The sequence below is a fragment of the Sciurus vulgaris genome, assembly GCF_902686455.1.
Source record: "Sciurus vulgaris genome assembly, chromosome: 10".
In the NCBI taxonomy this organism is placed as follows: Eukaryota; Metazoa; Chordata; class Mammalia; order Rodentia; family Sciuridae; genus Sciurus; species Sciurus vulgaris.
This window is the reverse complement of record NC_136470.1, coordinates 83,990,288-84,004,908: the sequence shown is the minus strand read 5'-3', so window position 1 is coordinate 84,004,908 and position 14,621 is coordinate 83,990,288. Positions and strand designations below refer to the sequence as shown.

The window sequence follows — 14,621 nt, the reverse complement described above, 5'->3', positions numbered from 1 at the left end:
TTCATGCCGACATCCAATCAGGAGAGAGAGCAGAAGTTCAGAGATGCCTCCACGTTACCAACAAGTGTGGCTACCATACATCAAGGACTCTAAAGCCGTGATAGAAGGGGAAGAACAACTTTAGAGAGGATGCCCAGCTGGTAAGAATCAACTGTTTATGATGTTTTAGTCACTCGATGGATTTCATTGGCTAAAACGAAGAAATGCTCCGCCTCTTTGCAAATATGTGTGAAGGGGGGAAGTGTCTAAACTTCTATGTCTGATGGCATTTGACCCTATTGCTTTTAGCCTTCTGGCTAAATATCTATATATACACAGGTATATGTGTATATTTTATATAGTTGGTTGGTATCAAGGAGAGTTGAAGGAAATGAATTTTGAAACTTCACGGTGTGCCACCCTACAGTACTGCCCCGACCCTTACATCCAGCGGTGAGTTTAAATGTGACATAACTTCTATCAAAGCTTAATTTCAGTGCCTTGTGTATTATGAGTGTTTCTGCCGTGTACAAAGAGGAACCCCTTCTTGTTTGGTCAGCACAGTGATATTATTTTGGATTTTATGTAGACTTAAAGTGATCTGTGGGCATCTTTTCTAAATTTCTCATTTAGTTTTATCTCCGGATCTACAAAATGACAAAGTTTGAAAACAACTCATTTTTTTAAATTATCACACCACTTTAAGATGTTTAAAATATATTATTTGCCTTGCTCAGCAACCACCATTCAAGAAAAGAAATTGTACTGGGCAGGGATATAATAATCTATGAATAATCTTCAAGTCAAAAAATAAACACTAAATAGTTTTGATTTATATATTAAAAATAGATCAACAGCCATTGTTATACAAAAAAGACTGTGGCTTGTCATTCTAGCTCTAAGTAATATTTTCTTTTTGATTTGTTTCATAACAAACATCATCTTTTGACATATTTGACTTTTTCAACCTGTAATTATACTGAATTTTATTTCTGTTTGTACTAAGAAAAGAAATACTTGCCTAGCACTGAGAGGAAATATTGTTGATAGTGCACAATTGTGTGTGTGTGTTTGTGTGTGTGTGTGTAGGAGAGAAAGAAAGGGAGAGAGAGAGTGTTTCAAATTAGAGTTGGCTATTTTTAAACCGGTAAATGAAATCTGAACAGTGTTTTTCCAGTCATAAAGTTATGGGAAATATTCAAGTCATATGGAGCGGTGTGATGTTGTTAATTTAACAGCATGAGATTTGATGTTGGAATTTCATACTTTATTTTAAAGACGAATGAGAGAGATCTTGCGAGCGTTAAAAACGGCAGGGATAGAAAGGGGTTAACGTGACATTGGCCACCTGTGCCTATTGGAGCCTGTACTAGAAGTGGCGTCGGATGGCTCTGGACAGGACTCAGTTACCACAGATTATGAAAGATGTGTGATCTGCTTTCATTAATACGATTTCCCACTGTGTAGAACACTGATACAGACTATGCAGACTGTTACTCTTCCTGTGAGGTTTCTGGTGGGATGTGTGAGAAAGTGGAAGAGGCAGAGCAAGGCAGAAAGGTAAATGGAATGGCAGAGACAGAAAGAAGAGGGAGAGAAAGGGAAAAGTAATTGGTCTCCCAGACTGGACTGGGAGATGTGAATGGTGACTTGATTCCTGCCTTGTTCTCTGCCACAAACAGCAATTACAGCACAAACAAATCATCCCGCAGTTAATCTTCTGAGATGACTTGAAAATTAGATTTAGTTATTGATGTGTTGATTAAAAGGCAAAACACCCCAAATTTTCTACTTCTCAGAGATTTTTCCTATCTCAAAACTATTCCACTGAACATCTTTTGAAATAATATTTCTAAGAACATAATTGTGATGAAACATCAACCCCTGAATGTTTTCCATGAAGACATCTTTCCTAAAGTAGGTACCTGGATCCACAGCAGCTTTAGAAGACACTTTCCTCTACTGACTAGCAACCCACACTTCAAACCTGCACACCTTTGTCTAGAAGCATGTCTAGTGATTGATAGAAGCTGATAAATATAAATAAATGGGGAAATGACTTTTCTTATTGCCCTGACAACCTGTGATCTTGTGGGAAATATATCATTCCAGTTTTTAACATACCATAACATTATAAGCAATAATAGGATTTTAAAATAGTTTTAAATTTTCCTAGAATACCCTGAGTTTCCATCAGGGCTAGTGTCACTTTTGGGAAAAGGTCAGGAACATGTGGTGAGCTGTGAGATTGCAGCTCAGGAAGGTCAGAGAACATTTATTTGCATAATAAATTGTTTTAGGTTAGAATATATACTTCTCATTTGTGATGAAAATTGTATCATCAGATAAAGAGGAGAAATATTTGTCACTAAACATCTGCTGTGCATAAGACACAGCAAGAACAAGATGAATAAGATATGCATATAAAGTTCATTTGTGGGGCTGGGGTTGTGGCTCAGAGGTAGTGCACTCGCCTAGCACACATGAGGCCCTGCGTTTGATCCTCAGCACCACATAAAAATAAAATAAAGGTATTGTGTCCACCTACAATAAAAAAATATATAATTCAAAAAAATAAAGTTCATTTATGTAACTCTAAAGTATAAATTTTATATAAGATTCTTTTTCAAGTATTTTAAACTGTGTTGTCAGTTTAAGGGCTGAATTATTACTATTATCTATTCTCATTGAATAAATAATGAATAAATGAAATATCACTATAAGAGATTTAGATACTATATATTGTCAAAGCAAGAATACAATATTCTCTTTGATGCTCAATGAGTGAATGGGTTTGAGTTGGTTTTTATAAGCAGACAACCCTTGTAGTTCTCAGTTTACAAAATCTATTTTAAGAAAGACCAAATTTAATCATTCCATAATCATAGTCATCTACATACTTAAATTTGTCTTTCCTGACCTTGTCTTTAGAAAGAAGTCATGAAAGGATTTCTTAAAAAAAGAAAGACCTGGATATCTTGATATTTTTAAATGCAATCTACCTTAATTCATGAATCTCCTTTTATCATAAAATAGAATAAATAACGTGTTATTATCATTAATTACTGAATGTTAATGTCACTTCAAAAAAGTCCATTTTAATACACATTTTAATGTACTATGCTAATCGTTCTTTCAGTTAAAATTGAGATTTCACCTTGTTTTATTTTTTTTTCCTGAACGTATTGATGTATTATGCATTCAGATATGTTCTGGATTGAGTCTAATTTACTTAGGTCTTTGCAAAAACTTTTCTGAAAATCAAAAAAGCAATCAAAACTCTGGTGATTTTTAGATTTTCTTTTGGTGATATGGGTAAAATCATACATGTTTTTATTTGATTACTAACTTAATTCTCACAAAAACATCAAAACTTGGGTGAAATTATGCAAAATCAATAAATAATTCAGTGAATTAGTTACCATTTCCTTACACACAAAAACTGTACACTGTGAGATCATTTTCTTTTGTTTAATTTTGTGAAGCTAAATATTTATTAATTTACTTTTGGGGATATTATTTGGACCTTTTTTGTAATCTTTAGTTTTTAGAATTGCCATCTAGTTTCTAAAAATAGATAATTGAACCAAGTATTTCTGAGACAAACTCTTTCCAAATATCTTTTCAAAAAATAAACCAGTTCAAATGACAAGAGAGTTAAGATTAAACTTTGAAATAATGGGATAACCAGGGTGTAAGAATAAAATTAAAGTAAATACCATTACAATTTGATCCATTGTAAAATATTTTGTATTATTTTTCACAGTCCCCCTTTAATCAAAGAAGCAACAAACTGATAAAATACTCTTTAAGAGTAAAGGGTTTCTCGTGTGAATTACACATTTGATGTGAATTTTGTGCTTTGCTAAAGACCAGCTTTATTAACTGTGTTTGCTAAATGCATCCTGAAAGGAAGTGAGGTGACAATGAGCTTGTAGTTTCTGATAAAATCACACGAAGGCACACACAGCTCTGTTTTGGGTATCCTCCACTCACCCTCCACATCCACCTGCATCCTTCTTTTTGTTCCGTTCCCAGCAAACTGACTTCTAAAGATTGCATTCAACATTTCCTCCCTCCTCTGGTTTCCTGTTGAGTTCAACTAATGGGAACCTCCAGCAGGAGAGTGAAGCTGGGATACCAGTTTCTCTGACTGACTTGCTATTGGGTTTTCTATTAAAACTATACATCCTATCAAGGGCACCTGCCATAAGTTCAGGTCTCTTGATTTGTAGCAACTACTACCCCTCACACCTCCCTTTCCTTCAATCTCAGGGTCAGTAACCATTTCTAATCACTACTAATTCCAGAGAGCCACATCATCTCCCTTACCTTTAATATCCTTTTTATCTGCCAGGATCATTGCAAGACAAACCAAAAAGTATGCCCTTACTGTAGTTTATGTGCTTTGTGAAGACTTTCTAAATAATTGATATAACACACACTAATATAATTTCTATTGTGAGATAAAGGTTGAATCCCTCTAGTTCAATGTGAAAACCAGGTGTTAGCCATCTCCCTGATGACCGAATTTCCCTATCTGAAGGGAAGAAATGAACCACCATGCGGCAACCTGTCTGTTGTTTGAATTCAGTACTTGAAATGAAACAAGACAGAGGACAGGAAGAATTAGATATACTTTAACTAGACAAATATTGTTACAATTTATCTGTAGGGTCTAACAAAACAAAACAAAAGTGCTTCAAACTTCAATTTGCACAAGAAAAAATGTTTCAAAATATTTTCATGACCAACTGTAGATAACTAATACTACAATGCTGTTCTAATCCTGTGTGCTGTCAATGAGCTTCACATTTAAATGGCAGAGAAAAAGGGATGTTAGTGTAGTATGCATAGAACTTGTCAAAGATCTAGATTGTGGTCTTACTTCCACTACTAACTGGTTAGATGATCTTCATGAAATCACTTAAGCTATCTAAACCAAAGTTGCTCATAAGTTAAGTAGGGATAATAACCTGTGATGTGCTGTTCACAAGGACATCAAGAATTAACAAACCAATGAAAATATGAAATTTTTAGTGTATTGCTCAGTTCTACTGTGTGCTAGTGGGCTGAGGCTTCATTCCCACAAATAATTGTGACCTCATATAGACATATCTTGATTTCTACTGTTCTGTTTATCAACTTTAAATTAGAACAAAAATCACCGTGGGTCTTGACATCATCTTGGCTTGTCTCTCTCAATTCTGAAATTTTAGAATTAAGATATCTGAATCCCAGAGGGGTTCAGTGATTTGCCAAAGATCACACAGCAAAGTACTACCAAAACCAATTTAAATGTCTTGACTCCAGTTTAATGTTATGTCTACCACAGAACAGAGAATTTTATTTGATTTGTGTAAAACTTTGCACTTAAGAAAATGTTTCCAATGGATTACACACCTGATGTACCTGGGAGGTGGGCTCATTTGGTAGACAGAATAATGGCCTCCAAAGACAGCCTTGTTCTAATCACTGGAACCTGTGAATAGATTATATTACATGGCAAAGGAAATTAAGACTGCTAATGGAATTTAGGCTACAAATCAGCTGAGTTTAAAATAGATTAATTTGGATTATTCATGTGGGCACAGTGCAATCATAAAAAGTAGAAGTGAGAGGTAGAAGATTCCAAGTTATGTGATGAGAAAAAGAGACTTTACAATTGTTGGCTTTTGGAGATGCAAGGGAATCATGAGCCAAGAAAGATGGGCAGCCTCTAAAGTTGGAAAAGTCAAGGAAACAGATTTCCCCCTATATCCTCCCAAGGGAACACAGAGCCCCACTATCACCATGATTTCAGCTCATTGAGACCTATACAGGCTTCTGACCTGCAGAGCTGTAAGATAAAACATTAGTGCTGGTATAAGCCATTACATTTGTAACAATCTTGTTGTAACAGCCAGAGGAAAGTAATTGACCAAGTAAAGAACTTTTGTCCTCAAATCAGATAGAGAAACACCAGAACTATGCCTTGCTGGTTTAACTAAACAACTTCATGAATTTATTACTATTTTTATGGTGTGACCTAGGGAAGATAGAAGATACAAGTAAGCTCCTTAGACCTCAGGAAATCCAACATAGAATTACTTATGTAGAAGTAATTTAAATGCAAGGAAATTAGGAGGACTCTGGAGAAGTCATCTGAGGATAGCAGGTACAAGCACCTGCTCTCCAGGCAGCAAATTGGAACAGGGACTTTTGTTAGTAGCTTCTGTTAAAATTCTTCAAACTGTTTTACATAGAGATATTATATTTGACTGTTTGATGATACCTCTAATATTATTGGGAGCTCAGATTTAGATTTGGGAAGCACAGGGATACACATGGTCACTTCTGATGTTATCAGATATGAAGACAAATGTTATATCGAGTCTTTGAGAGAAGGATTGGATAAATTAGGGTAGAACCTTGGAATTGCACTGTAAACAAAAATCAAACAATTTTGACTGGTATAATTATCAGACCACACTTAGAGAAACAACTGCAGACCTTTGGGTGCTCTAAGATTCTCTCTGGATTTTAGTTTGAGGTTGATGTCTTCCTCTGAGAAATTGGACATAAAGGGAAGGAATGCAGAATCAGCATTTTTAGCAGGCACTCCAGATGATTTGCTTGTTTGTACACCCAATTTGGAAAACCACTACCTACACTGAGACAGGCTCCCAGGCCTCAACAGAAGCTCATAAAAAGGTACCCGGAGATAATGTACAACGGAGACACATGTCTTCTCAAAGAGAGATTTCATGTTCTCACTTCACTTAAAAGCCAAATGGATTGTCAGATTAAAGTGGCAATTTTCAATCTCTATTTCAGGACAAGAAAGCCAAGTTTCTGATTAGCTGTTTTGAAGCTCAAATTTGTCCTGACAGGGTTTCTATCTCCTTTAAAGAACTCACCACGGACTAGTCCTCAAGCAACAAGTGATGGATGGATAAAGCACTGTAATTATGATCAAAGTCCAAAGACTCCATTCTATGTAATTATGCACTTCCCAGCCTCTGAAAGTCACTTTGTTCCATTTAAGATAGGATGAGAAATGGGCATGAGTGATGTGTACTTATTGGTTAGTCAGGGTTTTAGAAATGACAGTTATTAACATTTCTGTTTTTCCTTAAGCCATAATATTTGGGGGATAATTTGGATGGAGAAAATTAATTGTCACTCCATTCTAATCCTTATTCTTATTGTCTGCCTTCCATTCTCCACTTATGTCTGACTCTCTTATTATGAATTAGACTCTGAAGAATAGAATGAAATGATAAAGCTTAGAAGCAGAAATGCAAGTGCTCCAAATCTCTTGCAACTTTCAAATTCCCATTACCTTTTCCTTTTGTTTCAAATGAGCAAGCTTAATCTGTCAAATTGGACAGCAAACACCCATTCTAAAATTCCATTAACTTAGGCAGTTTCTCATAATTAAGGGTGAAACCAGCCTCATAATAATATTAAGACTGAGAAAGTCTTTGGAGTCAAGAGACAGAATGAAAGCTAGTGTGATACTTCAATCAGCCACATGCTTACCTAGAGTAGCTTTTAATGTAAGCTCTTTCTTTACCATAGATGTTGGCATAAATTGAATTAAATAACAGCACATACAAATTCATGATAAGGAGAAGACTTTGATAGAGACTCTTGCTTTTAAGGTTATGTATATTATCCCTCGAATTTGTTGAGTCTATTTAACTTAACTACCCAGAATATCCTGACATTTCATTAAGTGGTCAATATTTAGAGCTTCCTTAAAAATACCAAACTTAAAATGTTTTATTTTAAATTAATCATTAGCTTTTTTTCCTTTTGAATATATTTTTTCTGGCTCAGTGAAACTTCTATTTTTATGCTTGAATTTAATAGCATCATTTACTTCTTAACTACATAAATAATTAGAGTATATTCATTAGAGTTTTCAGTGAGGAAACCTGTTTTCTTTCAATTTTTCCATAATACTGCATCTGCCTGCAAATAAAGAATGCTAAATAAGATGTATGTTCCCATTTTATTGTTCTTTTTTGAATACTTTTGCCATCTCAGGCAATGAATGAAGTTTCTGCTTGACAGGATTTTTCAAACAAAATTATGAGCAATCAAAAAAGTTCTAGTCAAATTGGGCTTTTTTCTAGCATCTTAATTGATGCCATATGATATGATAAATCTTTGTACCTGCATAAGCTATATTTTAGTTTTCTATAGCGGCTAATGTGACTTTCATTGAATTCTCCACTAAAACTTGATAATTAATGCATGGCTTATTTTCTAGTTAGTCTGTAGTGCACACAGGTCATCCTAGATGTCCTGTTCACACTAGCAGTTTCTACAGTTTCGTGTTGAGTTATGTCTGCTCACTGAAAGAAAAAGCCTACAGAGTCACTCTGTCTGTGAATGCATTGCTGGCCTTTGTATTGGACATGTGAAGCCCCAGCTTATCTTCCTACATAAAACTCAAATACAGTTTTTCCTCTGAGTCCTAAATCCTTCGGAAGAATGAAATTTAAAACTTAGCTTTTATACTACTTCTCCCTGCCTTTCTTTCTTTTTTTCTTTCTTTCACTGAAGCTCTGCATTTCTTTGCTTCTTGGTAATACAGAACATACCTGGAAAAGCTCAACATATCACAGACTACTTTAAAAAATAAAATAAAAGCAGTACAAGCTCTGCTTTGCAAAATTGAAATTGCCCTACTTTGTAAGCCAAAGTAAGATGTTGTAACAATAATGGATCAAAAATAAAAACACATAAACTGAGTGCAGTGACATAAAGATATAACTTCACCTACTCTGGAGACTAAGGGAGGAAAATACAAGTGTTTGAGTTCACCCTGGGCAACTTGTTGGAAATAAAAATTAAATAGAAGGGCTGGTACGTATCTTAGCAGTACAGTGCTTGCCTAGCATGTGCAGGCCCTGGGTTCAAACACAAGTACCACAAAAAATGAAATCATATAAAATTTAAAAATGAAATAAAAGCATATATACAACTCATAAAATATATATGCCTTTTTGATACTATAGGAATGATCTTTTTAGTACCTGAGTTATTAAGTGCATTTTAAAGAAGATCTGCAAATTAGTTAATATTTACATAAACTGATAAAGATTGGTTGGTAAAATAAGGAGCAATAGAAAAGGGAGACAAGAATGCCTTCAACTTCACTATAGAGTACAAACTATGCAATGATGTTAAACAAAGATTTATTAAGTGCTACCTGGTGGACACATGATAAGAAATTTAAAAATTCAGTGTTTTTTTTCTTTTCCAAAGCCTGTTTTTATTTTATTTATTTGAATTTTTTATTTTTATTTTTACAGACTGAATTTTGATTCATTGTACACAAATGGGGTACTTTTTTTGTTTCTACAGTTGTGCATGATGTAGATTCATGTCATTCATGTAATCATACATGTACATAGGGTAATGGTGTCTGTCTCATTCCACCATTTTTCATACCCCCTCCCTCTCATTTCCCTCTATGTAACTTAAAGTTCCTCCATTTTCCTTGATTAGTGGATGATGAAATTCAGTGTTTTCATGTGTGTGTTTTTACTGGAGCAAATCTGGTTGTAGAATTGTTTGAATTAAGTGTGAGGTAAAGGAAGATCCTTGAAGCTCAGGGAAAACCTAAATATCAGAGTACTTTATGTATTCTCAGATGAAACATGCATAACTTCATATTGATTAGACAAATTTTGTGTTTTCAATAGTCATGGAAGCCAATGAAGAAAAGTCTAATAAAATAGTTCTTCTCCACGTCTCCTTCTAGGTACAAAATTTCTTATACAGAGAATTTATAATCATAACTAATTTCATTGTATTATTCATTATAAAATAGTATAATAAACATTTTCCAGTTGTCATGTGTCTTTACATTTATCATACCAGTCACAGCGTGAGGTTTTTATCATATCAATGCAACTTCACATATTTATTATTTTCTTTGTTTTAGAACATTATAGTTGGTTGCAATTTTTATTATAAATTTTAAATTTTATTGTTATCCAATCAACTTTCTTTTCAGTTATTTCCTTGCTTGTTCAAGATAACAAATATTTGAGGAAAGTAAACGCAACCATGTTCAACCCATACAAGGTGCCATGTAATTTACCTGTGTAATCTCATAGAATATAACGTTTTCACTAAGTATTATCCCTGATTTGCAGATGAGGGAAATGGTGCTCAGAGATAACTAACTTAACCAAGGCAACCTAACTTGTAAGTGGATAGACTTCCTCGAACCTTCATTCTCAGGCTGGCTGGGCCCATCTGATACAAAGCTTTGCTTTCCCATGTTGTGCTGCCTCCTGAAAATATTACTATTTAAATGAGTGTGCCCATATATTTTGCCAAGAGATTTAGCTTTGGATATTATTCTTTAAATTTTTGCTAATTTTATAAATGTAAAATGACATATGGTTCAAATTAGCTTTTTTATTAAGTAGGACAACTACAAAACCCACAATTATTCATTCTAAAATGTCTCAATTTGGAATCCTGTATTTTTAGAAAGTGGGGATGAGAACTAAATAGCTAAAAATCTAGTATTCTTTGAATTCCTACTATGCGCTCTGCTTAGACTTTTCACATTTTCTCCTTAACCTACTTCAGATGTAGTTGCTGGTATTATCTACTGCCAATCAAGAGATAGGATGCATGTTGGACCCATGCCTGGGTTCAATTCTCTCTCTAGTAAGTGTTAGAACTGCTAACCTAATCTCTCTATTTTCTCATGTATTAATGAGCACAATAATATTATGACCTAACAGATCAGGTTGCTCTGAGAATTAAATGAGTTAATTTTAGAAATAGCTAAAGGCAATATTTAAATATTAAACCTTATATAAGTGTATTGTATTGATGAAGAGATTGAGGCACCCAGAGGCTATGAAATCTACCCAGAGTAGAACAGCTAGACACTGGTGGAGGCCCACAGGGCCCTGATTTTTCCTACATTATCATTTTTATGGTTTGCGCCGTAACTCATAGTGAATTGCAGGTAGCAATAATTCTTAAGAGTTTTAAGCACAACACTTAGGACAGGGACCCTAAAAATGAATAATTTCACATTCTAAAGAAATGGCCTGAATCTAAAGAGGGCATGTGTTTTCAAGCATCATTCTCACCATTTGTATAATCCCACAGAGCCAAATTTGAGGATAGTTTTTCTACCTGGAAAATAAACACTTCCAATAGAATACTAAGGACTTTACTTCAACCTTGAGGACTTGGATTTGCCCAATTTAGAAATCTGGGGATGATTATTTCAAAAGCTACCCTTTAACTAATTTTTTAAACCATAATAGTTTGCTCCCTCATCTGCAGATAGTTCACAAATCTTGTTTACCAATCCCTGCTATTGAAATTTGGTGACTTACATAGAGCCCTTACCCCTTACTCTCAACCCTTTCGAATTAATCCTACATTGTTATTCTATTTCCCTTCTATTGATGCGATATCTTTTCCCCAGTGTGGTAATTTGACTCACCACCAGCTTGAACAAGCTTTTCTTTTCTTCTTCATTCTGTCATTGCTTTGCCTGCCCATGTTAGTTGGAAACTGTTCTCTATCTGAAAATACTTGTTGCCCCTCACCCCTCAGTAGAGGCCAGGACTTCTACAAGTACGTCTTTTCATTCAGGAGGCCAAGAAAAGAAATGAGCATATTTCTTGGGCAATGCTGCTGTTTTCAGATCATCCTTTACCTCTTCACCCAACCATTTTGTGTTTTCTGAGATCTCTGCATCAGAATGATTCCCTGAACTTGATGGCAGTGTACTGACCTTTGGAAAACCCTCCTCTGTAAGGTGGCTACATTTCTCTCTTTATTGTGGTTTCTGCTGACTCTGGAAACTTCTTTATCCTTTGATGACCATTCCATGATATTTTCCATAGTTTCACTGCTTCTTCAGCTTGAGGAGCTCCCATATCCTCTCCATTTGAGTCACCAACCCACACAACCTTCCAGTCCCAGATCACACCATCTTACACTTTCTATCACTATCTCTTCTCCCCTTCATCTCTCTCACTCCCAGCTTGCATCAACTCTCTGTCCCCTGAACACCTTCATCAGCTTCCCTGTGGAAACCTAATCCTTCTTTAAGATTTATCTTAATTTATTTCTATTTATAATGTATTTTGTGCATGTGTAGTTATAAGTTTTTATTCACCTTTACTACTCTAAATGATCACTTTACTACTCTAAATAATGCAAAATCTGGGGGCCCATATCAGTACTACTAAGTGAGGATCTGCATTTTAACAAGAAAACTCAAAGTGATTCATGAATATGCTGAACTTGAGAAACAGTACTCTAGCCTAGTGGGATCATCAGAACATAGCAGAGGAGGCACCCAGGAATGTGTTAGAAATGCAAATTCTCAGACCCATCTGAGCCCAACTGAATCAAAAACCTGAAGCTATGGCCCAACCAATCTGTATTTTAACATACTTATCAGGAAATTCTGAGGCACCCTGAAGTTTGAGAAATTAACCATATATCTGATAAGGGGATGGTTTGTATAGGCATTTCTGTAGGCATAGAGTAGGTATTTTACAGATTCATAGTAATCAAATAGGTGAATAGATGAACAATGAATGAATGAAGCTTTCATTTATCTTAACAAATAAGGTGTTCATTTCTTTCTCTGGTGACCACAGAACTTTACTTATACTTCTTTTATGAAGTATATTTACTGACTTCAGTGACTAATTGATTAATTATTTCTGAATATATACTTGTCTCACATTGAGTCCTACACATAATAAGTAGGAAATCACTAAATGTTCACTTTGATTTAAATGATTTTGCTCTGTATTTTCTATACACACACACACACACACACACACACACACACACTGCTTCTTCCCATGACACATTGTTTCAGGTCAAGTGAAACACTGAATAGAAAATATAAGAAAGGTGGAAACCTGAGCTGAAATTTGTCTCCTCATAACAACAGAAATAATTCTGAGGAAACAATTGAAAATGAAAGTGAGGAAGTGAATGAATCTGGATTGAGCTAGAGATGACTTCTGGACATGCCCACAATTTAATTCTTTGATAAAAAGGCTTTGATCTGAATGTGGCAATGTGTGAGGAGGAGTATGATGCAGCATTGTTGGAAGCTGAGGGCTCCTTGGGTCTCAGATGGGCTTCCTCATCATAAAGCAGTGCCTGGATTGATTTCCATTGACCAAAGAATGTCTTTCAGTTTCAACCAGTTGAAACCCTGAGTGAAATTGCCAGGCTAGATAACTAATGTTAATCTTGTTTTGCTATTAACTCTCATGGATCCTCTTCACTTTGTCACCTTCAAGAACTCCCAATAGCCCTGTGATAAATACCAATACTCTTTGCTAGTTTGCATGTGGATAGGTTTTAATACACAGTGAGGAGAGTCAATATAATCCAGACTGTAACACAAATTTTTAAAAAGAAGCCCAATGAGCCCCTTCAGTTTAAAATCTTAAGCTAACTATGATTTTTCTTTCATTCTAGACTTTTTGTTAATGACTCCTGCCCTAAAAAGTAGGTCTTTACTGGAGTACCAACACCTTCAAAATGTGAATATCTGAGCTAAGACAATAACTCGTTCTTTATTTAAATTCTGTGGTGAAGAGTTAACCCAAGGCATTAAAGATGACTCTTATGTTAGCAACCTTCCCTAGAAATAGCCCAACTCAACACATTTTCTTCTGTTGCCTTCTTTAGTTACACACTATAATCTAGAGTGTTGACAGTGGATCAATTTATTGTGCTTTCCTGGAAAACAATTGCAAATCCTGCATGGCTTGTTCTTAGGGGAATGGTGTCTTTCAGGAAGCCTGTCATCTTTTATTTTTATTTTTTTCATTTATCTCTTCCTGCAAGGTACAGCTGCTTGGTCATTGTATATTTTGCAGTCATCCTAGAAAGACATATGCCAAGTGAAGGATTATTGTTTAAAAAAAAAGAAAGAAAAGAAAAACAGGCCTCAAACCTGTATCTCCTCACTTGCTATAGAGCTTCCCATGAATAGAAAAGTCTAATAAAAACCATGAGTTTCAAAACAAGCGGACTGCGAAGTATTTATTCCTTTTAAAGATACTGCTATTTATTTCATTTGCAATGGAAATAGAGCTCCTTTGAAAAATTTGACATTAGGGTATCCTATGAGTTCAATCATACTTCATAATTAGGAAGCTCAAAAATTTTTTCATGGAAAGAGCAAATAAACTAATTTCAAAGTTTTTTTAGAGTAGTATCTGTTAAAAGTATGTTATTAAAATCGCCTATTCCAACAGAAATATGTTTTTTAGCCAGATTTTTCATCACTGTGACCAAGAACAATGTAGAAGAAGAAAAGTTTATTTTGGCTCGTGGTTTCGGAGGTTCAGTCCATGGTCAGCTGACTCTACAGCTCTGACCAAAGGTGAGGGAGAACATCATGGTAGAAGGAATGGTGGCCATGAAGCAGAGAAACTCCACTAGGGAGAACAACATATAAATTCCAAAGGCACTCCTTCAGTGACCTACTTCCTCCTGCTACACCCTACCTGCTTATGATTACCACCCAGTTAATCCAGCAGTGGGTTCACTGATTGTGTTACACTTTTCATAAGCTAATCATTTTACCTCTGAATAGTCTTGTCTTACTCAGGAACTTTGGG

The 14,621-nt window shown here is 35.1% G+C and overlaps 1 protein-coding gene across 1 annotated transcript in view; it reads left to right on the top strand.

The window, feature by feature from the left end:
* The first annotated feature begins 324 nt into the window (after positions 1-324).
* TP63 (tumor protein p63) overlaps positions 325-14,621 on the top strand; it is a 264,007-nt gene continuing 249,710 nt past the window's right edge. The window contains exon 1 of the mRNA XM_079156028.1: positions 325-432. Coding sequence (XP_079012154.1) covers positions 371-432 — 62 coding nt within the window. The 5' untranslated portion in view covers positions 325-370. The remainder of the gene's footprint in view (positions 433-14,621) is intronic.